This window comes from Strigops habroptila, chromosome 7 (genome assembly GCF_004027225.2).
Source record: "Strigops habroptila isolate Jane chromosome 7, bStrHab1.2.pri, whole genome shotgun sequence".
NCBI classification, from domain to species: domain Eukaryota; kingdom Metazoa; phylum Chordata; class Aves; order Psittaciformes; family Psittacidae; genus Strigops; species Strigops habroptila.
This window is the reverse complement of record NC_044283.2, coordinates 49,826,675-49,853,200: the sequence shown is the minus strand read 5'-3', so window position 1 is coordinate 49,853,200 and position 26,526 is coordinate 49,826,675. Positions and strand designations below refer to the sequence as shown.

The 26,526-nt window shown below is 40.1% G+C and overlaps 1 protein-coding gene across 4 annotated transcripts in view; it reads right to left on the bottom strand.

Moving 5' to 3' along the window:
* Nucleotides 1-13,278: 13,278 nt before the first annotated feature.
* Nucleotides 13,279-26,526, bottom strand: part of PDLIM5 (PDZ and LIM domain 5) — a 124,114-nt gene continuing 110,866 nt past the window's right edge. For all 4 annotated transcript variants that reach the window (XM_030491530.1, XM_030491531.1, XM_030491532.1 and 1 more), the window contains 4 exons: nucleotides 22,220-22,400; nucleotides 21,100-21,220; nucleotides 17,094-17,209; nucleotides 13,279-16,480 (listed from right to left, as the gene is read on the bottom strand). In XM_030491530.1, the coding sequence (XP_030347390.1) occupies nucleotides 16,391-16,480; nucleotides 17,094-17,209; nucleotides 21,100-21,220; nucleotides 22,220-22,400 (508 nt within the window). In that variant the 3' untranslated portion in view covers nucleotides 13,279-16,390. The remainder of the gene's footprint in view (nucleotides 16,481-17,093; nucleotides 17,210-21,099; nucleotides 21,221-22,219; nucleotides 22,401-26,526) is intronic.

Below are 26,526 nucleotides of genomic sequence, written 5' to 3'. Positions count from 1 at the left end.
CATAATGTTGATCCTGCATGGAGTATTATCAACAATATGCATAGCTCAACCTACTAAGCTAATATAGTTCACATTATTCTGCCAAGCTACTCAGTCATTAACTGCTCTTGTGTTTCGTCATTTATTTAACTTCCACATTTTGTAATATTTTCATTCACACCTAAAATCATACAAGGCTATTAATGAAATAGAAGGTGGTTTGATATGATATATTAAGCAACATTTCCTGGAAAGTGTGTAAAACTATATATGAATCCAGTTAAGTTCTTGCTTTCCATCAAGAAAAGCATTTCTCACACACAAATGCAAAAAAATTGTGCCTAAAAGTGCGAAATAAAAATCATCCTCCTTTGTCTGCTTGATAGGGTCACAGGATAGTTTAGTTTGGAAGGGACCTGGGGAGTTACCTAGCTTAAACTCCTGCTGGGGTCACACCAAGTTGCTCAGGGGTTTTGTTCACCTGGGTCTTAAAAAGAATGAAGACTACACAACATCTCTGGGTAATGCAATGTCCCAATAAGATAGCAATTCTTTAAATGCAATGCAATAAATCTTGTAGACAAACCCACAAGTTGCATCTTTTTAAGATGTACATCCTCTCAGAAAGCTGGAGAACTAAAAAGAAGTGAAAAATGGTCTCCTACTTCCATTTTTCACCCACTTAATTTTTCAATACTTGAACTATTATCAGTGAGAGGCTTTTCTTATTTATGATCTAAAATACAAAAATGGTTTAAAAATGAGTAGGGTTTTTTTTCAAATCCAACTTTTTTTTTCTCAGTTGGATGTGAACTTACCTGAAACCCCGTGGGACTGCATACACTCATTCCAGGTGTACCTCTGTTTGTCCAAAGCGTGTGTAACAGCAATAATAATAGCGCCAGCTTGGTGTCTGTGCTGAGATTGCTGCCCTTCCTGTGGCCAACCGTAAATGAATACAAATGCTCAGCTGAAATTTGCAGTATTTTTGCAAGCAAAACTTAACTAGGCAATTTGGTCAACCACGATTGTTCTGATCTTATCAAAAACATCACAAATTAATTTCAACTCTTTCTGCTGTAACAGACTTAGTCATCTGTAACAGTATTATACAGCACTTCTATTTTTTCTGTGTGCCTGTGATAGGGTTTTTTTCTCAGTTTCTCCCCAGTGATGGTAGAAAAGGGCCTGATCAGGGCCATGAAACTTCTGCTGGGTTGCAGAGCAGTTTGTAGGAAAGGTCCTGCAGTTTGTAGGAAAGGTTTGTAGGAAAGACTAATAGTTGGCTATTTTTATTTTCTGGCATCATTAGATGTCTGGAAAAATGCCCTGAAAAATTGAGTCCAGGCACATTGACTTCAGAAATTGTTATATATTAACCAGAAATTTCCTCTTTCCCCACCTACTTTTAAAAATTTTAACAGTGGAATATATTGAAACATGCAGAGAACTGTAAACCAGCCAAGTGGACTTACATAAAACTCACTGAAATGATCCACTTCGGCAGTGGAATAAATCAGAGGAAATAATCATCTAGGAAAGAGGATATCCAAAGAAAGTGACTGCAAACCGCTAGTTAAAATTGAAGTGTGATATCCCTTTCAATTCCCATTTCTTTATTCTCCAATAGCCAATGACATTTTCTAAATAAAGAACTTTCTCTCTGTTAAGAGGTTTGCTTTCAAGAAAAACTCCCGTCAAATCCATTTCATTTTCATTCTCTACAGAAAATTAAAAAAAAAAAACAAATAGAAATAAAAAAAAATATATAAATAAATATAAAAATCATCCTTTCCTTTGGACCAGCACAGAATATTTACAGGCTGATCACTTCAAGGGCACATTTGCCCTTTGGTGTTGGATGTAAACACAGTCACTTCAAACTGGCTGTTGAGCATCTCCTGGGAGAAGTGGCAAGTGTTGAAATGTGTATGACAAACCTTATTCTTCTGCCAGACCGCTGTCCCCTGCGTTTTATAGGCCAACTTCTTTTGTCTGTGGGGAGGAAGGAAGCCGAGTGCCTGAAAGATGAGGGCAAGGTTGGAAACGGCGATCAGAGCCTCAGTGCGCTGGCATCTGTTACAAGCACAGGGAGTTGAAATGATATTTCTGAGAACTCCCATTACTGTTTATAACTGTGTATTCCAAGAAAACTCCCAATATAGTAGCCATCATGAACAAAGGCTGCAGGCTAGAAGTAACAGATGAGCTAACCTTTCTGCTTTTTGGGGCAGATTTTCTTTGGCCCAGAGCTGCAGGCAGGGACAGCTGCTGTGGTGCAAGGTGCAGGAGGCACCGTGGGTGCAAGGGAGGAGGGCTGGCTCCTGCCCTGCCTCAGCAGACCAGGATGCAGCTGAGAGAACAGGACAGAAATGCTCATCGATGAAATGGCAATCTCAACCAGGCTTCTCTCATCTGCCTGGTTCTGTAGTTCATAACGCTTTGCAATGGTGGGCACATACTGGTAATACAACACATGAGGTTTTGGCTTCAGCTTCTGCTGCCCAGACAGGCTGTGGTGAGGAGTGGATGTGCTCCTTTTTGGCTCTTTTTCTGCCAAAGACAGGCAGACATGAAACTCCAGGAGCCGCTGTGCACATCTCAACCACTTCTCTGATTCCAACTTCTCAATTTTAGTATTTCAGGAAAAAAACAATCCAAACAAACCAGTCCTAACCTGATAATCCCATTTGACAATCCCAGCACCCTGCAAGCAAGCAATGCAGCCATCACTTTAACCACTTCCCACAAAATATCGTCAAAGCTTGAGTTTTGGCTCCATTGGCATTTGACTAATCATATCAAAGTCCTTACCTATGCTTTCATTCCTCTTTTTATTTCTCCCCATAATATTAGCTTCAGATTTCACTGCTTTGCTTACTTTTTAATTAAAGACTTTGACATTTCGAAGCCATTTTATATTTCCTATCTTGGCAATATTCAAAGAAGGACTACACAGATGGGCAAATAATCATATCAAGATCTGAGGTAACACTTCTCTTCATCTCAGTCCACTTGGGTAAACTCACACCACATGCCAGGGTGAATTATGCTTGTAAGAAGGGCTGTAATCCGTGCTGAAACTTATTTAGGAAGGGTAATTTTGGCTATGCATAAGTGCCGTACATTAAATATATTACAGGTGAAATCTGCTGGGAGGGGCTCTGACATTTATAATTTCCACAGACGGTATATATTACAGAGGCTTCAAATTCTGATCGAATGTGACAGAATATATTTTTATATAGCAACTTTACCTGCAGTCTCTTAAAGAAGAATCACCAAATCCCTTTGAATTGTACTGCTTTTGTTGCTGCATTTTGGTTTGTTTGGTTTTTGTTTTTTCTTAAAGTCTCCAGCCTTTACAATTAAATCATTTCTCTTCAGTTCTTCCTAGGTATTCCCTGTGTGCAAATGCACTGTAATACTATCTCATTTCTGAAGAGGAGTTTGGAAGGCATGGACAGCATCTGTAACGCGAGCTGTGTGACGATGCAAACATTTACCGTCTCCTCTCCCTTTTACAGGGTGCTGCATGCATCCTTGCACTTTTCCTGGGGAGGAAGAGACCCAGGCGTCCAGTGAAACAGCAAAGGCAGCCTGAACCAATGCAAGCACGTGATAAATGTGATGGGGCTGATCCTACCTTGGACATGAATAAGGTACCACAGCTACAAAACCTAGTTTCTTTGCAGATATCTATGTCTTTCTTTGCCTTATTGCAAAGATTTTACACCAAAGTTGCCAAGTTACCCCAACAAGCTCTTGGATATCTGTTTCATTACAGTTATTTGCCACTGAATCAAATTCCTCTGTAAACCATTTATTTCTTATTGTGCTCTGGTGTATTGGGGGCACCTGAGACTCACTTGTAAAACTACAGGCAACATGTTTCTTGCACAGAATGTAATTCTCGCATGGAGTTTTAAAAGTTAAAGCCAACTCTCCCACATGAAGGTGGTCTATCAGCTGTAATCCCAACAGGTAAATGGCTGCTTGGCACAACCTGCATACAGCCCATTTTGACATTTTGTTGGACTCATTTCCACAGCACTGCTTTTGGCTCCTCCATGGCATTGCAGAAGGGAAATGTTCCTGCCATGGGCGGACTGATGAATAAAGCAAAGGACGCGAGGCATTGAAACCCTCTCTAATGTGAGCAGGGAAACTCTGTCAAAAAACACGGTGCTTTAAGATATCTCCTAGGAAAACAGCAGCTGCTTTCTCATAAGAGGGTGCAGTAGTCACCAGTTGCAGCCATCTAGGCCAAGCCCAGGGGTGATTGCTCCTGAGCCCTGCACTGCCAGGGCACGGCTCCCCTCGACTGCTGTATCTGCACCAGACTCCAACCTGACCAACTTCAGATGACCACTTTTGTCTTCACAGCAGCTATAAATATCTATTTCCTCCCCTAGTTCCAGCATAAAACTTCCCCCTTAACTTGTATCTGCCCAATTCCGGAGCAGCGACGTGCTTTAGGTTTGACATCTTAGATCTTTATGCTACAAGAAGGGGTCAATGCTGCTGACTTGAGGATAGCTTTGTTACACCATAGGGTGGACAGCATGTAGATACGGACCTGGGAAGCAGCAGGACAGCACAGTCCCAAAGACTACAACTATTTTTAGCTGTGCAAACATACAACATATCAAATACTAAATATGTCACTGGTCCAGAATTAAAAATTGCCACTGCTGGCTCTTAGGCTGCTGTAACTTTCAGGAGAAGACTCACGCTGGAACTAGACTCACATAAGTAATTGCACTGATTCAAGTTCACTTCAACTTGTTACCTTCTACATATGGAATACTAATGATGTTGTGAATCATTTTGATAAAACCCACCCTCTATATGAAGTGACAAATGTAAGGGGCTTAGAAAGTGTGCATATTGCCTGGGTCTGCAAGGAAGAGAAGTTGCCTGCTCAATTTCACAACAATAATAATTTTGTTAAAAAAGTCCAGTAATATAAACATTGATAAACTTGCCTTGCAAATATTATTGTAAAGATGTCTGTGACAGACTGCTTGAAGTCAAAGCCTAATAAAGTAGTTATCTTCAAGGGGACTTCTTACATGTTTAAGAGGAAGCACATGCATCAGGGCTTTGCTGGGCTCTAGGCACTGTGTATTATGTTCGCAGCAAGTGTTGTGCTACCTGCAGTCTCTGCCTTACTCCAATGAGCTTTCCTTGGCTTCAAATCCCAGGTCAAAAGGCTGTACATACAGAGTGCTGCAATGGAGCTCCTCTGCCCAGAGCCAATAACCAAGAATGAGAGAAGGGCTGCAGGCTGTATTTTGCGTTCAACATCTTCCTGAGTCAGAGAGTAAGTTTTTCTATTCTTTGCGTATATGTGCATATTATCCATATGACAACCATAACAAAAGAAAGAGAATTAAAACCAGACTGATTGGAATTAACATAAAATAAGCAGTTTGCTTAATATCTCTGACTAATTTATAAGAAAAGTGAAGCAAATGCTTCTGTCTAAGCTCTATATGTGTATGTGGAGGAATTAGAAAAAAAAAGCAAAATATTTAGCTTGCCTCACCTGAAAGTAATCTCCTTTTTGATCCTGCTTTGCTTGAACTGCCAGCGTCACTTCTCCAGTATCACCAATTCTATCTCCATCTCTATTTGCTCTCTTCCATGCATCATCTCTGGCCAACTGTTAAAAGTCTAAGTAACGTATCAGGATGGTTTTTATTAAACTAACTAGAAAAGTATTTAGTTACTTTTACCTTACTTAGAATTTCCATTAGCAAGAAAAGCTGTGTAATTAGCCTCCACTTCAGCTATACAAGTTTTGCTTTAGCTTTTTGAGTCTACACCTAGTGTATCAACATCAATATTTGAATTGAGCTTGCCCAAATCTCTAGTAGAATTTAAAGCAACTTCATTTCTGCTCATTAGAGGACCTTGATGTGCCCTTTTACTAATCTCTTTCTACCTAGAGCAAAAAAAGTTCTTTTCCTCATATGCCATTTGCTGCATAGTGTGATGTTCCTAGGGAAGAAAAATTTAGAGGATGCTCAGTGTTATCTTTCACTATAGGGTCTTCATTTCATGTCTGTGAACGCACACAAGCCACATAGATATTGCACTAGTCAGGTTATACCATTGACTGCTGTGCCTGGTCTTTGTTTACTAATATATCTTCCCTGGGATTTGTTATTTATTATATACACCTTGGAACAGCTTGAGCTTTGAACCAGACCAGAGCATTGATATAAACACCACACCAGTGTGTACCTTTGCTGTACAGATTATATTCCATTAAAAGAACATCTGTAAGATTGAAAAGTCAAGGACTCCAAAGTTAGGAAGCAGATAGTGCTGATTAAGTCCTCCTGGAGGCTTCCTCCATCCATGGTCCAGGGCACCAGCATGGCCAAGGCAGGGGATGTCCAGGACTGTGAGAGGTGAGGCGTTTCGCTCCTCCAGCATCCTCATTGACCAGACACCACTAGGTCGAATCATAACTGGTACCTAGTGGTAGGTAGGTAGGTAGGTAGGTAGGCAGGCAGGCAGGCCCACAGCCACTTCAACCCACAGTTGGGTCAGGTAACCAGCAGCACCACCATCAGCCGCAGCACAAGCTGTCTCCTGAAAGGCAGACAGCAGTTGTTCTGACTCCCCCATCCCTGCCCAACTAGCTGCAAATGCTGCTGGAGCTGATAGGAAGCAGGAGGAGAAGGGCCGAGGAGCTCTTCCAGATGGATGGGAACTCCAAACTAGGTGGCACTGACAAAAATGACAAAGCAGGGTATCAGACTGCGGATCCTCATGTAGTTACTCATCTGCCGCTGACACGGAGGAGCGTATGAAATCTATGCACTGGGGTAGTGCTGGACAAGGTACATAATCCACAGACCAGAAGGAGCGATGGATTTGTTTAACCATGAGCCACCAGAAATCTGCCAGCTCCCAGAGCAGCTGGATGCCCCTTGCACTGGAGCATGGATTAGCTCAGACTCTCCGTGCTCCCTCATGCAGCATTTTAAACAGCATGTGGAGAACAGCAGCTCCAACTTTGCACACAGCAACAGGTAAAAAGCTTAATTTTAATGATTAGATGAGATTTTCCAGCCCATTTCTTCCCCTGCAAGTTATGGTGGTACACAAGGGCTGCAGCAGCTCGAGGTGCATTTCCCACTCACAGACCTATGGAACCACTCTGCAGAATCTCCAAGTGGACTTTAGCAGAGGTGGCTATGCCAGGAGCAGGAAGAAGTTCAGAGAAGCAAAGTCCAGAGGGAATTTGAGATCGGGCTGCTGCCTCGAGACAGCACAGGATGGGACAGTGTAATTTGAAGCAGCAGCTGGCACTGGTAATATTAAACAACACTTGCTTCAGCCTCTGAGTAGACCAGGATCATCTAATGAAAGAAAAGGATTTCTTTGTGCTCCCAAGTACGCCATGAAGATGAAAAAGATATTTGACCTCAAAGAAAAAAAGCTGGCAGAAGAAAAATGTGCACAATTTGGTGATGAATATAAATGTAGAATAGGGAGGGGAGAAAGTCCCCTCCCATGAGGCTGCAAGGTCTGTGTTCCCCTTAGGAGCATCCTTGTCTCCTGCTTGCTGTTTTACCTTGCCATCCCCAAATCTTCCCCCTTTTTCAGACCATGCTTTCATGAATGTCTGACAATAAACAACTGACAAAATGGCATAACTCGCCCCAAGCTCTTGCTCTTCTTCTAAACACTAACCTGTTTCCTACTGTCACCTCCCTTTCCTCACTAGGTCCCAGCTCCTGGCCTCCACTACAGCTCTCTTTTCCCTTCTGTCTCTACAGTGACTGAAAGCACACCTTTTCTCCCTTCCAGGAGTAGGGTAGGAGCTTACCATATAGCATGGCAAGACACGAAGGACAGAATAGCAAACACCATTACTGTTCAAAGAAATGAATTTGGAGTTCCAGTTACCATCCTGGTTGATTTTGCAAACTCCTGCCAGGAAGAAGTTAAGAGTCTTCTCTCAACATTCTCCCTGAAAAACAAATAATTTACTACATTAATTCCTACACATATTGGTAGAGTAAGCTCACATTTGCACTCAACAGTGCAACTTAAATTCATTTAAAAATATAACCTATACATAAGCCTTTAAAGATGTATTTTTGGCTCTCTGGATGTGGGAGAGCAAAAGCTCAGTGTCACCCGGGTGCTGCAGGGCAGAGGGATGGGAGATGAACAGCAGAGAGGCAGCAAGCAGGGGCATTTGTTGTGACAAACTGGCCTGGCTGGTTGCTTCTGCCAAGACCTCTGTAGCAGCAGGACCTATCCAAGGAAAGGAGTTGGAGCCTGGATACAGCTGTGAGGGTAACCCACAACTTCCTTATATTGATTTTCATTTAACCGTTTGCACCCTTTGTGTCATTACAAATTATGACTCTCAGTTTCACGGAAGAAGAACATTATCTAACTAGTGATCCAATGCTCCCACAATCCTTGAGTGCTAATTGCCATTGAGCAGAAAAATACAAGATTCTCCTATTACTCCTATTACAATGATATAACTGCCTCAAAGATGATTGTGGTATCAGGAAAACTATGCCAAAGCTCTAGAACCTTGTAAAATACAAACTTTAAAAGCAAAAAAATAGGCTATTGCTGATTTTTTAGGGGGAGTACCATAGGCTTCACCAGAGCATCCCCAGAAACTGACCTCTACCAAGACACCTGTCCTGCATGGTACTTGCCAGCTGGGGTTAAACCATGACACCACCACAGACATCTACTTGGAATAAATAAAAAGGAAAGCATCAAAAAATAACATCTCTCCAAATTTTGCAGAAGGCGCCTCTAGCCAACCATGACATGAGTTCTATTAAAAGAGGGGGAAAAGCACTTGATCAGTCACATACTTGGGAAAATATATAGAGAAATAAGGAGGAATATGCAAGATTTAAAGACAAATTTGCAGCCTTATTATCATTATATTTTCATTGATATACACCGAATTATTTCAGAGAAAGACCAACCTATTTGCTTCTCCTCATACCACTGGTCAAAATTTCCCAGTAACCCGTTATTGCTTGTCAGTGGGTATCACATGGGGAAAAAAAGTCACACAGCAGATTAATTTCACTGGGGTTTATTAAAGCCAAGTGTAAGTCCAAGATTGGACCCTAGTGCTATAAATATTAAGTTGCTCTATTTCATAATACCTACCTGCCTCCAAAAAGCAGAGGCTGGGCACATACGAAGAAAAGCAGGCCCTATATTAGAAAAATATATATAAAAGTCCTGCCCTATAAAATATAATTTCATTCTACACAGCAGGAGAGGGTGATTACTTTATATGTCATGATCAACACTTTCAATAATGGAAGTGAATTTTAAAAAATAAACACTGAGTAATTATCAATCCACCCTTAATGGACACTTTGAAGGATTTACATAATTTGGAGAAATGGTGCTAGGACAACATAAACAGCAAGAAAAACTGAGGAACTCTGATGTGGGTAAAATCTGCAGAGTGCCCCAACTCAGTGCAAATGCCAATAGCTCATCTTTCATGCAGAGCCAAATTATTACGTATTTACCATCCTTTTAATTCTCAGAGAATACTGATTCAAGCACAGGATCAAAAATTTTATGTTACATTTGAGTAGAAGTGTATCACAATTCAATTAAATTTGATTGAATCAGCAAGGTGCTTGAGTAGGCAGATTAGTATCAGGGAAAGATTTCCACTTTCTTACCCAACCTGTTATTGTTCATCCAGAGACACTGAACATCTGAGATTTGAGAAACAAAACACAGTTAAGAAGCATTGTTACTTCTTGTAGTGGTATTCCTGTCTCTGGGTAGAGATGCTACTCGCCTGTTTTGTCATCTACCAGATGAGAGGATTCCTTCAAGTAGATTTGTGACACTCAGATCCTTAGTTTTATTCTGATCTCAGTCATTGGGCAAATGTCAGCATAAGATTAAATATAGCTTTGGTACCAGTCATGTTTAATTTGGAGGGGAATAAGTTGAAATCAGTGAGGCTGCATCTGCTTAGGTTATCAATGATTTTGGCCCTGCACTTGTTTCCACGCGTTTTCCTTCTGCTTAATGGATTTCAAGGGGAAAAAAGAGTTTATGTGGGATATAATTACCGCTTTGGTCTAGTATCTTGAGTTATTTTTCCAGTGGAAACTTCTGGGTGGGAAAACTTGACACTTTGGAAAGCATGCCAAAACTCAGTGCAAATTTATATTTACCAAAGGAACATTTGACATTTCATTGATGCATCACAAAGAGAAATAAGGGTCACACCTGACAAGATTATCTTGTATTGACATGCTCTAAAACAAACAGCAGCACTGCCCAGCAGTAAGAAAAAGCAAAGGTAAGGCATGTGTGCTGAAAAGGAAATAACTGTGATCCTATGGAAAGTGTGAATATTACTCAGAGCACAATGACACAATCCTTAATTTCAGTATAAGGAGAAACCTTTCAAAACATACTCAAAACACTGGATATTTTTTAAAAGTTTAAGGTATTTCTAGTGCAAATACAAAGTGCTTTATTACTAAATATTTTGGGGAAAAAAAAAATCTTATGGAAAATATTTTTTCCAAATCAGCCATATGTAAATTTTAGCATGGTGATTTTAAATTTCTTTAGAGACATTTTTGCTTGCACACCATCTCATTATAACATGCCATTCTGACCCAAGTCAAACTTTCACGAGACCGCTAACAACAGTGGTTTTTAACCCCCAAACTGCCATTCATGTGCTAGATTTGGGCTTATCAGAGATGTGAATACTTTGCCCTATTTTTTGGTCATCGACGCAAGTTTTCTACCTATGCCAACCTCAATATTCATGGCAAACGATAACGAAAAAGTCCTTCAGGCAAGCAATAAAGAGCAATATAAAAGCTCATTATAAGCCCAATTCATAAAATTACAAGCTGTAGTGTGCTGTATGTGCAAGCAAAACTGAAAACCAAGTTTGAGCATACCAAATGAGATTGTAAACTAGCTGTTGTTTTTCTGTCTGGAAAAAGCAATTCTTTAATAAGCTTGGAAACACAGCTAAATATTTTCTTTCATAAATTCAAGAAAAAGCCACACCACTTTTGAGACTTCTGCTGGGCAGCTTTTCCTCCTCTTTCTTTTCCTCTTTTAAATTTTAAATACTGCATAGGAACCATTTGCTCTGTGAGGTTCCCATAGTTAGGACCAAACCCTTCTCAGAGGAATTTTGGCACCTTATTAATTAGTTGGTTATGAGAAGGAGCTGCACTCTTTCAGTGACTCCTATTTTGCCATCAGTAAAGTGTGATCCCATAATAAATTTCCATCAAGCAAACTATTTCTGGTAATTCCCCCTAATTAACACCAGCCTGCTAATAATAAATTAGGCCCTATGTGTTTTTGATATAACCAAGATCTTGTCTGAGCACAAGATATTAACCAATGTCCCAAGAAAGTAAAACTCGAACCTAAATTAAGCCTTTGCTGGTAAAAGGATTTATATACAATTTTGTGAGAAACCCTTTGAAGATCTCATACAGGGCATTTTGACCAGCAAACATTTTGAGTGACAGAGAGATTTGTTCTGTGCTGAGCAGTGAAAGTGGATTTATTGTGAAAACACACCGTTGAGTTTTAAGCCTATAAATCTTACACTGGATTACAGCATCTTAATGAATGAATGACAGTTCTCTTTTTTTTTTTGTCGGTGCATTTTAATGTTACGTGACGTTGTGATTGATAGAAACCAAACCTTTGCCATTAAAACGTCAAACGCAGACTTGATGCCTTTAAAAGTTTGGCTTCTGGAGTTTAATACACTGTTTGCAAATAGACTTGCATTTGTCTCGTTCATAGCCTAAACACTGAAGGAGAGGCAAGCTTTCTGTAAAGTTGCCTCTAAATTTTATAGAGCTGTGTGCAGTGTTTTCCTTTGCTTGTGTAAATAAAGGTAGAAAACAAAGGTGCATTCGCCTAGTTAAGAGATACTCAGCTAAGGAGAGTCTTACCAGGCTGGTATTATCATGAAATAATTGGCCATGTTATAGCAGACGGTTAAGTATCCCGTGGTGAAAGTGGAGACTGCTGTGTGCCAAAGCTAGGTACAGTATTGGATATTGCTTGCCAGAGTAGGCAGTATTTCCTTGAACAGTCTCAACTTAGGAAAAATATTAACCACTTCTGAACAAACATTGCAAAGTATTCCAAGACGGTCACTAGAATGAAGCAATGATAAATAGTAAATAAATAGTAATTGGCTAATATTGAGTTTTACATTGTTCCAGATTCTACAGTGCTCAATACCTTATTTCTATCTTCCATTCTATCTTAAGAATGGAAGATGGAATAGAAGAGAATCAGAGACTCACTGAGGTTGGAAGGGGTGTTTGGAGATGAAGGGACCTTGACTAGTCCGAAGGCCATGTCCAGTGGGGTTCCAAGTATCTCCAAGGACAGAAATTCCCTGAGCAACCTGTGCCAATGTTTGATCATCCTCACAGTTGTCCTAAGTACCACTGTGCTGGGTCCGGCTCCATCTTCTTTACTCTCCCCTCCAAGTATTTGTGCACATGGATGAGATGCTTCCTGAGCCTTCTCTTCTCCAGGCTGAACAGTACCAGCTCTCTCAGCTTCTCCATGTGTGACAAATGCTCCAGGCCCTAGCTCTTCACTCCCATGTGTACATGTCTCTCTTGTACTGGAGAGACCAGCACTGGACCAGCGCTGAGCAAAGAAGGATAATCACCTCTCTCAAACTGTTTGCAATGCTTCACCCAATGGATCCCAGGAGGCTGGTGGTCTTCCTTTTTACAAAGAGGACATCTCTGGCTCATGGTCAACTTCGTGTCCACCAGGACCCCCAGGTCCTTTACTGTAAAGCAAACCTCCATTATACCCCCAAAACCTGAAGAACAAGCAACTCAAATGGTATCTATTCCTGTGCACAATCATAACTTTCCTTTACTATCTATGATTCAGGAAAAGAAAACATCTAACAACATCCAACACAGAACAACTGAGGACAGAGAGTTTGGAGATTTGTGTTGGATTTGTTTGGTTTTTAATTATAACTAAATTTGCAGATGTGAACAGCCAAAATTGATGCCGAAGACTATTAAACACAAGAAAGGAAATCACCAGGACTTAACAGCTGGTTGTTTAGCATAAAATAATGAGAAAAAAAATAAAATTCAAACAAGTGATCTGTGAATTCACATAGTTCCCCTTCTTACTCTTGCTTGCGAAGCCACTTATATGGCTAGATGATGAAAGTAGCTCCATGAAGAAACAGGTATGCAACCAATACACATTGAACCACAATTCGACTCAATGTTGCTTTTAAGTTTATTGCATTGTTATATTAAGCATTTATATTTACATACAATTCTGAATTATTTAGCTACAATATACTGAAACTGTCGTGATGATTCAATTATTCATTTATAAAGACCTTCTATCTTCAAACAAGAGTTAAACCCAGTTCTCTTACAGGTGGTTTTGGAAGAAAAATAATTACTGACTGAAAATGCATGCAAAAAACTACAGTAGTTAGGTTACTAACATGTCTCTCCTGACTTTCTAACATTCCCTCAAAACATGAATGCTATACATGTGTTGTATGAAAAGTAGCTGGGAATCTCACAAAATCCCCAAATGGTGATAGAAGGGTGCTGATTTTTGCTATGTCAAGTCTGCAGTCAAATACACATGTGTATGTGCATATATACGCATGTCTCTCAATGTACACGCATATATGTGCATGTATAGAGAAGTATATATAAACACATATACACACTCACACACCAGAAAATTCTAGAGGTAAATATGCAGGCTTACGAATAAAACAAAATACAAAGATACGAGTATGAAATAGTCCTAAACAAAAACCGATAATAAATATTCAGTGAGATATATGGCATTATTATAAAGTGCTCTAATAAAATCTCACTTGTTAAAATAACAATAAAAATTATGTTCCTTTTAGTTGATTTATATAATTTGGTAGAGCCCTTAAATATTATTATGTATCAGCGACTCTATGCTTCCTTTTAAATTTTAAACAAATAGATAAAAGCAGAAATTACAAGGTGAAGCAGCTAAATGAAGCAGTACTATTGGAGCCTTCCAGGCTTTTGTCCTCAAATTCATTCGTGACTGCAAAATTTTAAGCCCTAGAGTTTATAGATTAAGAAGTATAATTCCAATTAAAATTATGAAACTAAACAAAATCCGATTTGATCTTAAGGACAATGAGAAAATGAGAAGTTTCTATCCTACTTTAAAATAGAAAGGTTTGTATTGCAGAAATAACTGAATGCCTTATCCTGTGCACTCCCATCCTCTTTCCTCATGCATGTGCAATATAGTTCCAATGAAACCTAGTCTCTAGGTCTCATTTCTCCCCATTCCACCTAATTTCAAAAGCAACCTGGCTCATATATTACCATATCTTGTCCAGTCTGCTTCTACTCTTCTGATTTTCAGCCAAACTCATGAAAGAATACATCTACAAGAGTGTAAACATTTTAAACAGCTTTATGCCATTTCTTCCATACCACCAGAAGTTAAAGAGACATGTGGTAGTATTGAAATAAAAACAACTTCAGGAAATAAAGTGAAACAGTCCCACAACGTGAACCTGTCTCACTGAATTAATAAGAAAGCAAAATATCTTTTTATGTTTTAGTGTAGCAATTTTAGTTTTCTCTCCCCCCTCTTTTGCTGACATTCCTTGTTACAATTGCTTTACTCAACCATAGCAACTTTTTGTGATTTTCCCCATGGTTTTATGTATAAACCTGTCTTCTGTATCAGTAAAAAAAAAACCAAACCAACAACCCCTCACCACCACCCCAAACAACAAAACCGGCAAATGGTTACTTTTAATGTCTACTGGAAAGAGCACTAGAGACTAACGATTCAGCTCTGATATCCCAGCTGAATTAAACAGCATGTAAATTCAGTTTCCTTCAGGAATATGATCTGGCCCTGAGAGGGCTCCCTTCTCTGTTGTGCAACTTTGCTGGCTTGACTTTCACCCCATGCCAAGGGTCACCACCTCTTCCCTATCTATTCCTATCAACACCATCCCTACCCCTATCCCTGCGTGGGACTTAGCTGGTGCACAGGTCTTGCACTGACTCTCTGTATGGAGGCAAAATCCGTATCAAGCCACAGCATTGGCTACATCTCCTGGCTTGCAGTAAATGCATAACGACAGCATTGTCTTTCTGCTCTCTTGCAAGAACTGAGAGATACTGAGCTGCCTAACTCAATATTATATTAGTCAACAATATACTCCCTACATCTGAAGGAAGAGAGACAAATAGAACCTAAACTAATAACAAAATCGTAACAGCTGAGCAAGAAAGCAAGTTTTCGGTATACTACCTGGCACACCACCAATATACATATTCATGAGCTACATGGTAAAGAATGTACTCAGAGAAAAACAATGTCCTCAGTTGCACTTCAGCAGTTTCCCTCATTCAACACCAGAGTCTCACATTCTGGATATAAAACTGTTGCCTGCAGATTCAGTGCAATTTCCCCTTTCCAAGGCACTTAAAACTATCTAAAACTCGAACTGCGAACATAAGAGTGTGACTCCCTGCCTCCTTATTTTTAAGATCTGCTCTGACATTTCCATCCTGTCAAACATACCTTCACTAGCAGGGTTTTTTTGGCTAGTATTCTGGTAGTACACCAGTTAAGGAAGAAGGAAGAGTATCCCGTTTATGATTTCTTCTAAGTGGCATCTTCTAAACTATTCTTGTTCACCAGCACAGCCACCACCCCTCATAACTGCTTTGTAAAAATCTCTGTCCTTTGGAGACCCATCAGAGATTTAACTGCAAAGGCACAGGTACATATAATTGTGCAGGAGGCTTCATCACGTATATGAGTATTAGATAAAAATATCAGTTGAACTATATATTCCATGTAATATTAACTTTGCTTTGAGTTCTTCTTAATGGAGTTTAGCTGCAACACTTCTAGACACACTTCAAATAACATCGCACTAAAGTGATCTGGACTGCTGAAGCCAATCTCCTTTTATTTGTTGAATAGCAGCAAACCCAAGACTTCTAATAGCAGTATTTATTTTTATAGACGCTTCACTTCTCATACTGAAGCAGATATAAATGTGGTCATAAAAATAATGAAACCAATACACTAATGTGCCAAATGTAGAGGTAAAGACACTCTAATTGTTCGGCTTGGGTGCAATTCCCTGATTCCTATCTTTTTATGAAGCAAACCCCTGATTGATAAATGCTCTAAAAATTTGTGTACAACCCCCTCCGCAAGTTTCTACATTTTTTTCCATTCTAGAAAATCATATATAAATAATTTTAACCAATTACTGAACATGGACATTTTAACCTTTCTTTCTGCTCGTACATTTGTTACACAAGATGAGCTACACGTATCAGATGTTGATAGAGTGAGCGTGTTTCTTGCACAGCGGCTTGTCCTTCTTGGAGAAGAAAGTCTGACCCTCCAAACTGTCATTACATACCTGAAATGGGATAAAAAAGAGAAAAGATCACCCAATTCAGATGGAGGAATTACACTGTACATTATTCAGAATGCTAAACCATGGCATCTGTGCACAAATATATTCAAAGAATAAGAATTATTACCTTTTTCTTAGGGATACTCCTTTTGATGTAATACTAATGGTCGATGTAAGCATAACCTTTCTTTCTTTAAGTCAGCAAGTTCTTAACTGGAAGCAGTGTTAGGTTCAGCATTTAAAAAGAAATCCAATCATTACGATTGGGGGCTTGGGTTTTTTTTTTTGGTCATACAATATTAGCAGGCGATACTTTGCCTACAGTGTCTTTATACCAAAACACAGCCTGTTCCTGTATGGCCTTCAAAGCTTGCTCTGAGGAAGGCTTAACATCAAGGGTTAAATGCCAAGACACATGGCTGCAACACAGGCCAACTCCTCTACACTGGTGCCAAAGGCTCACAATAGCAACACACCTTCCAAGTAACTGGGAAAGTGCTTTTTGTTTGGACCCAGAGGATTGAAAGAGGCTATAGCTGTTAACTCCCACATTGGTCAGGTTAGCACAAGCACTGCTGCCATGGGTTTGTTTAAAATGTAGATTAGTTTTACTTACTGAGCATACAAAGCAAGTGTCATGCCAAGTGTGGCCCAGAGCTTCAAGAAACCTGTCTCCAGCTTCAATGGGGAATTCACAGCCATGGCACATAGTACCGAAGAGGGCATAGTAATCTGCAAACAAATACAAATGAATTTTAAACGTGAAGCACCTGCAGAAATACAAGGCTGATCCTTTGAAACCGTTGTGCTTTTCTTTCAAGGGCAGTGGGTTTGCACTGGTTGAGTTTTGTAATATGGGGTACCCTGAGTAAAGAGTTCCTAGATTGAGAGACCAGGATGCCCTCCTTTCCTCACTAATTCAGTTCTCAGCCCCCTCCTTACCCTTTCAAGTGAGCAATGCTTCCATCTTCCTGGTGTTTCATTTCCTTGAGATCAATAATAGCACACTCAAGGTAGGGAAATGCACTCCTTGCAGAGCACTTGTGTAGGCTCTATGTGCTCCTTATGTTCTCTCCAGCTCTGCCTTGAAAGCATACCCTGGCTGTTCACAGGACAGACCTCCTCAGCAAGTAACGAGCTCCTGCCTACATTCTGGCACAGTATTTGCCCCGGACTGCACTACACAAAATCATGAAATCATTAGGTTTCTGTCCTAAACAGAGTCTAGCAATCTGGATCAAATCAGAATAGTTTTCTAGTCAATGGAGTGTATTACATGGCTTTAAAAAACCCCAACCAACCAACAAAAAATCCCCCCCCCAAAAAAAAAATCCAAACCAAAACCAAACCAGAGGCTTTAGGGTATATTAATTGCTTCTAACAAAAAGTATCAGTAGGGTGTTAGGATGCTTTTAGTGACTGAAATCACTGAAGGGTATTTGCACCATGCATTTTTAGGCACAAGATTGATTTGGTGCTGCTGGAAGCTACCCTGGACCCAGCAGAGAAAAGTTCCTCCAGCAGTCTCAGGGAGCAGGGACCAGAACAAACTGCACCAAGCCATTCATATTCCTCACTGACTGCACAGCTTGAAAAAGAGAGAGCAGGGCAGAATAGCAGGATTAAATGCATGTATAAAGTTGGGTGGGAGGCACTGACATCCACACCCATCCCCATGGTGACACTCACTTTTCTGTGCATAGAGCCATCTCAGGGGCTGCAAGTCACCACAGCCTTTTGCTGCCTGCCAGCACAGACTAAGTTTCACCCCAAGTTTTCTGGTCTTTTCTATTTATTTCAACTCTCAGACACCCCATTCTAAGAAGGAAATGTTTTCCTGCACAGAAGACAACAGCATTAGTGCTATAACACGAAAGAATTTGGAATCAGCACACTACCATAGCAAATACATAATGTCATGCAACATTACGCCTTCATAAGATGAACTTATGAACAGAGCGGCAACCATAATGAAGCTCTGGACTCCATCCTTTATAGTAACGGTCTGCCTCTGACAGTGAAATTAGATGTCAGGGATTGTTTTCAAGGAGACTTATAAAGAGTGGCAAGCAGGGTACAAGGAGATTTTGTTTCTCTACTAGATCACACAGATGTGCTGAAGCTCTAGTACCTACTGCAGCAGAGCCAACAGAGGCTTTATCACACATCAAGCCTAAGAGAAAAGTTCTGGTTTTGTTCAGTAAGACAGTGTTTTGTATGATGACCTCAAAAAGCATAATCATAGGAGGCATCTCAGAGGAATGGGGAACACAAGTGCTCTGGAAAAGCAAAGCCCTTGATGGCTGCCAGTAGCAAGAAACAACTTCCCTGATCGCCTGCCTTAATTTCTGCTACTGGGATGAATTTGCAAGTGTTTAAGCAGAAGACAGACAAAAAAAAAAATGTCAAATGGTAGGACACATTTGTGCAAAACCCCTGAAGGACAGAGTCTCGTGACCATACTGTTTCAGCTCTTTGCATCTGCGTTCATACAGAATCTTTTAGTGATATTTTCCTGGTGCCAGTAGTTAAAGCCCTTTGTAAGTTGGCTGTGGTTTGTGTTGATAAGTTTATTGGCTTTTCTTCTGAAGAAAGGGCAATAGATAAGGCAGACTGAAGGGCATCAGCTTTCTTTTGCTTTTGCATGCTTGAATTGCATACCACAGAAGCCTTCCAAAGCAGACTTCTCATACAGTCACATATCAATGCTTCCTGCACCCAGCATTTTCAAAACTAGATTACCAACTCTGCACTTACAAGTTCAAAGTTGTAGATAATCTGCATTTTTAATTTAATTTAGCATTGACATCCAAGCCCAGAACATTTTGCAGATTAAATCCCCTTAATACTAATAGCTAATGCTATTATAATTTCAAACATAGATTTAAAATTAGAACCTTCCTTTGCACTAGGAAGGAAAGTTGGCAATGACATTTACTCCTTATTTCTTTAAAATTAGTCATAGACTCTTAGCTCCAGCTAGACTGAAAGTCTTTGAAGAACAAATATATCTCAAATTAAGATCTAGTTAGAAAGCCATGGCCATTACAATGTGTCACTGCCAATAACACCTCACAGAATCTATCTACATTTACTTGTGCTAGCAACTTTCTATCTCAGAAATAAACTTTGTGAGAAGCATAGTATTCTTAACATTTTTATCCCAGTTTCCTGCTCACGGTATAGGAAAGTGTGCATTTGTGCAAGGAAGTTGTAGCACAAATCAATGCATCACACAACATACGGGTCATTTGGTGGCAGGAACAAGAATTCAATATTAGCAGAACAAACTTGGCCACGAGCTTTCCACCCAAAGGAGAGTTATTGATTCCTTCAGTACTATTTTTGAATCATCAAATGGTTCCAAGATTAAGGGCTTCGGATTGCTCCAGGATGAAATTTCACCGTGCTGTCACACTGGAGGATGCTGCTTGTGTTATCTGTTTCCTCTGCTGCTCCATGAATTCAATACGAGCAATACATTACCCTACTCGTGCCACTGAATTAGCAATAACCTACTGCGCCCTTTCGTATCTGCCAACACCTTACTAAAGCCACTCTGACAGATAAATTTTAGATAAATTTTGCCTCCTTTCCTCATCCTTTCAGTACTTAGCACTCTCCATGGCACGCACTGTGAACAACTGTGGGATGGATCCAGAAGGAAATCTTAGCTCTAAACAGGTTGCTAGGATGTCATGTTAAATCTTTTCCTGGTCAATCCACTTCCACCTCCAGTTAAACTACAGGAAAAACAGAAAAGGTTTGACTGATGGTTCTAACACAGACGTAAACCTCATGCACTGTGAAAAGACAATTTTGATACAATTTTCTTTCTTTTCAATTTTGTGGGAATTGTTTTACAAATACTATCTCTTTTCTTCCTACCCCAGAAGGGTACATGGAAAGTTTTAAGCAAACGAGGAAACCAACATAAATAAAAACTGTTCATATTAATAAAAAGATATGATTAGCTGGAAGTGCCAAAAACCAAACCAGAATCCCTCTGAACTTCAAAGCTGCATCTTTCATGTAATATTGCTCATCAGGCTTTCAAGTGCTATAATCATACCACTGTATTTTTCCCCTGACAGCCTGTTTTTTTTAATACCAAGCTTATGCTCAACAGATGTTATCCCTGATCCTGCAAAAAGCTTCCTGGGCAGACTGATTACTCTTGGAAGTCCCTCCTGGCTGTGAATAAAGCCATTCAAAGTAAACCACATTACTCCACTGGCATTTGCTTGTTTAGTAAATAAGCAGATTTGCATAAATTCCAGATTATTTTACTGCCAACCAGAAAGTCACCCCAAAATCAACACTTTGCTGTATCACTGATACTGACAGCTGAGAGCTTAACAGGAACAACCAGTAAAACCAGTGACAGGAAGCCTGCTCCTGCCAAAGCTAATGAAAAAATTCTCACCAACTTCTACTGCAAACTTGGAAGTGTCTACAGTGTTTGTTGCTGCTTTGAATTGACATATCAAAGTTACACGAATTTTCTGGGGCACTTCTTTGGAAGTGAAGCTTAAGAAAAAGGAATTGTTATTCTATTCCAACCTTACTGAGCTCTGCTTCCCCACACAGCTGCAGTAAACTTGGGTTGCGTTGCTTCTTACCCGTCTCACAGTAGGGATCACCATCTTCTAAGTGGAAGACATTATTGCGGATGGGGTTATGACAGGCCACACACACAAAGCAGGAAACGTGCCAAGTTTGTTTCAAAGCATTTATTACTTCCTGTGGGGATTAGAAAACGTGTTATTAACACATTATTTTGAAGTGATGACTAGACTGTGGTGACCATGCCTCCACACTTGATTCGTCTCAAGAATATTTTGTTTCCTACTGCTGCTTTGAAAATGGGTTGTGCACACAATTTCTGACGTTAAACTTAATGAAGTGCTTTATTTATGGTACATCCCCTTGTTTGTCATAAGCAACCTTTCATTTTTCAGAAGATCCAATGTAGAGCTGGACAGATTTAACAGCTCATTTGATCACCCTTTCCATTTTAATTAGGATCTCACCCACAACAGTCCCCTGAAATAAGAAAAGTGGCATCTCTGACGTCTCCTCAAGTCTGTGAATAGTTAATCAAAAAACATCATGTAGAAAATTATGATCGCTCTGTGTTGTTTTGGAAGATGCAATAGTGCCAAATATGACTTGAGAATTGTGCTGCCAGAGCCCGGCATAACCCCCATTACACAAGAGCCCGGACACATTGCTGTCTCCAGTAAAGCAGTGGATGATCAGCTGGCAGGCTCAAATTAGCAATATTAGTGTCAATAACACGTCTTTCTATCTACGTTACCCCTGGGAATAGTTCAGAACTTCACATCTAGCCAACCAGCAAGTTCCTCAGTGTTCAACCCAGCTAAAGAGCATTATTTACTTCAACACACACCTCCTACCCCCGAATTCTGTAAAGAGCTGCCAATTAAATTTTGCTCAAGAAAATCTAGTAAATCACAACAGCTGCAGAACAGCTTCACAAAAACAGGAGCTGAACCTGGAAGAGCCAAGAAGACAGCAGCTTCTCAAAGAGACTGAAAAGGCTCGACATTAGAAGAGCCAAAAACATATTCTATGTGTGATGGGAGCTGAAAAGGCAAGTCAGAGTATGCTTGGAAGAATGCGAACTGGGTGAGATAAAGGAGAATTTCATTACAGAGAAGCAATGAACATTGTGGTTATTGTTCCCACTGAGAAGCGGGTCACTTGCTGGTCACTTACCCCAAGAATCTTCCTCTGGCACTTTGAACACTCAGGGGCGAAGAACTTCTCATAGCAGACCTCACAATAAAGCATCCCTTTCTCTTCCACGAATCCAATGTAAGCCATGGAGGTTTTGCAATGAGCACAATTAAACTCCTCCGGATGCCATGACTTCCCCAAAGCCACCAAGAAGGGTCCTCTGATTAGAAAGAAGAGATTTTGTCAGCTAATGCCCCTGGGTTGGCTCCTGCAAAAGTTGTATAGGCTTAACCCACGATACCTCTGTGCCACTACTACAGAGTTCACAAACACAAACCACTTCATCCCTCTTTCCCTCTACAGGCTCTGAGAAAGCATCAAGTGTTGACTGTATTTATTCCCATTGAACCATCTCCCAGAAACACCTGACCACAATAAATACTAATTCTCTTTGCTTCACTGCATTTCAGAAATCTTATTTTAAAACTACATTAAATATAGTGCTGAAGTGGCTGCTAGGGAAAAGGAGAACAAGAAGGATTTTTCCTATGTTCCCAACTATTGCCATCTATTGCAAAGAGATTATTTGATGCAGCAATATGATCAACTCTCTCTCAGCATGCATTTGTATCAAGCCCACAAACGTATGTAGACTTGCCTTCATTAAGAGCTGATAACATCAGTTTCAGTGAAACAAAAATTCAATCACTGTCCTTATCCAACAAGTTTGTTACAGGATAAGGCATCCCAGTTATTTTTTTTTTCCCTCTTCCATCAGAAGATAGTTAAAATAGGACCATATTTTCCAAATACAGAGCCTCCTCTATTATTTGCAAACACAAAATAATGATGCTTTTACTAGCATTTGTGTGGCTAATGCAACAAGGTTAACAGACAAGATAAACTGCCTATTTTTCAGTTAACAAATAATTCTCATTTTGTAACTCATAAATCCCAGGCATGTATGACTGTACCTGTGTTCATTTGAAAACATACTTAGCATGCTAATTTCTTTAATGAACATATTTAATGAGGTGCCTCCAAAGTCCCACCAATACTCAACCTTCCAAAATTTAGTTTTCAGGTGAACTTTGTGGTTCAAGTTTATGTCTCTCACCAGATTTCCCGCTTTTGCAAGACCAATAAAGATGACATTCTTTCAGTAATGCATCTTTTTTTTCTTTTTCGATCTAATAGTTCACTGCAAAAAAAGTGTAAGGAACTAATACCACCAAGCTGTTGGTAAGCATTTCCTTGGAAATTGAGTAAGCTACAAGAACATTTTTGTGTAAGGTAAGATTATCATATGAACAAAGCAAAAACAATAGAGAAGAAAAAAACACCCTTAAGATTTGCTTCCAGGGTTATATTGACTCTAGTGGTCAGAGGACAGAGGGCAGCTTTGTTGAGAGTAGGGGGTAATTATTTTCATTTCTCTTCTACATTTTCTCTGGAGCTGCTATGGATTTTCCATAGGATGAGAAGTCAAAGATACAGGACTCAAATAGATTTTGGACAACTCACCCTCTGAGATGATGAACATATTTAACCTGAAACAGTTTCTTCTATTCACTGTTGATATGGGAGAAAAAGCAGTGGAAAAGCCTCCTGGAGAGCAGCTAGTAACCCTTTAAGGAGGGAGCCGGGGTTGAGCACAGCTCTCTGGCCCCCACTCCCAGCAGATGCCTGAGCAGTGCAAACACTGACCTAACCCGATACCCTCTCACTGCTCTACAAGCACCTTTTTACATCAATGCCCTTTCAGTTATGTACTGATCAAACAATACAAGCCCTTATGTACAACAAAGTGCTCTCAGTGCGCCGTGTCAGCACAGGCTAATTTAACAGATTCATTAACACGGGGCTGACACCAAAGAGGCTTTCCTGGCTCCAGGTAGGATTGAGTTTCTGGCCATCTGCACTGAAACAATAGGCTTGGTTAGCTCTGCAATGGAAAGAAAGTACACTAGCAACAGGAGGGGAAGGAATTTTTACAACATCTGCTGCATTTAGCCCTCCAGAGTTTACAGCTCTGACATGTTGAGGTTAGCCATTCAGGACAGCGCGCAGGAACCCAGACGGATAGGGAACAGTCTGAGAGTGCATCTACAGAGTTTCTTTCCCAAAGTCTCCAGACAGCTGTGGCCATGCCCTGCACAATGTCTCCAAGGTGTTCCATTAGTGGGCTGGCTCCCTGCACACACGTGTCCAGAAGAAGGCTTTCTAAATACAAGTTTGCTTTTAATCAGGCCGTAGTTTAAATATGTCAAGCCATCACTGCAGCTTAATGATACCAGTGACTTAAAAGCTGCCCCAAAAGCATGTGGAAGAAAGAAAAAAAGAATAAACACCTGCCACATAAAATACACTAAAATGTGATATTCAGAACTTGGAGGTGTTCCTGGTCTCTGCGTATTTTTGTGATCGAAACGATAGCTTCCAGTAATGAAAGGTATTAATTTGCTGTATTCATTTGAAAAAGTGTTTAAAGCCCTGATTTGAGCAAGAGGGATGCATGCCCACGCTCATGCAACCTAACAGCAAGTAGCTAGGCTATGAAATGTTAGGAAGATGGCTACAGATGGCTTCATCCTTCCTTCCCCATTTAAAACCAAACCAAAACAATAAAAAATGCCACACGCCTCTGTCATCTAGAACATACTTTTTAAAGGTGGTTCTAAAAACCTATGTTGCTTCCATCCAAAGATATGGGATGATTGAAGAGGCAAAAGTTGGCTATGAATGCACCTCTATCCCAGGCTACTTTCACATGCTAAGCGTTTCTGAACAAATTTCTGGCATTACCATCTAGACTACATGAACCAAACTCACAGAAGGAAGCAAACAGTAGGGTTTTTTGTTTGTTGGTTTTGGGATTAGCCACCTAAAACATCTGGGTTCTGCATGCAGAAATGATATAGGGGCCAACAGCAAGAAGTAAGTAACGTACAGGGAATATAATCATGATTTCTCTATCTTCACACTTGTAACTAAATATAACTTCATCAATATGGTTATGATGTGTTAGTAGGTCAATAATTTAGCTTCCCATGTGGCTTTTATTACGACAGCAAGCCAGAACCGAAATTTGGTGGTAGAGAGATCAAAAGGATTCCCACATCTGCTAAGGAGGCGAATCACTTTACAGTTAACCATACAGCAGTCTACGCTCCAGGAAGTTTCTTTTTCTCCTCACTTGAGAATGCCAGAATACATAATTTCTGCATAAGAGATGCTGAAGGGAAGCACCATTTGTACTTTTTCCCTTTTCCCTTTAAAAACAATTAAGCTGTATGAAAAGATGACAAGGCCAACTCATAATTCACAAGCAGACATGCCAACAAGTACGTTCTCAGTGGAGATTTGGGGAAAACACATTTGGACTTCAAAGAAAGAGCCAACTTTGCACTGCAGCACTCGGTAAGACTGCCTGAGAGCCAGAAGTCTTCATCAGGAAATGTCAGAAGTTTATCAGACCATCACAGCAAGTAGATCATGGGAAATTCAGTTTGCCTCCAGCTTTGATTCATTTAGACATGGAAAGAAAAGCTTACGTACTGAAGCTTTGGAAAAAACTGGAATCTTCAGACAATCACTGTATGAATAATTAGAGATATATTAAAAAGTTATAAAAGGTCTCTAAGAAATGGTTTTGGCTTGAGCAGCCATGGTTATTCTATGCCTGAGTGTAAAGTAACCAACTCCACAACGCATTTTGGCTTCAAAACAGATGTACAACGCGATGTCGCTTGATCCTCTTCCTCCCACCTTTTCATAGTGGTAGCATTACCTAAGGGCATGAACTGTAATCATGCTAAAACTTGAATTCAAAATGCCATTGCAATATTCCAAATCCACTGTATGCTGTGAACACAAGGCATGTTTAGCATTAATGCACGTCAACTCATCCTCAAATGCAATAATTCTTGCTTTTAATAATTGAAGAGGCATTTAACATATGAAAAAATAAAAGGATTTAAACACCACCAGCAGATTACAAAGAAATTAGACATGGGTATCAATTACTATTCATGAAGAGGTGTCACTTACAGTAGGTGACAATGGCTTAAGTACTGTCAAGTACTTAAAGCTTTCAGTATTTAAAGGGTGGCTATGAAGAAGATTTTTTTACAGAGTCACATGGAAAAGATGAGGGTTCACGGGTACAAATAACTCCCAGGGAGATTCTTGTTGGACACCAGAGGAAAATTTTTCACAATGAGAACAATCAGCCACTGGAATAATCTCCCCACGGAAGTGGTGGACTCCCCGACATTGGAGAAGTTTAAGATTTGGCTGGAGAAGGTGCTGGGACATCTAGTCTGGGCCAGGCTTTGCCAAGAAAG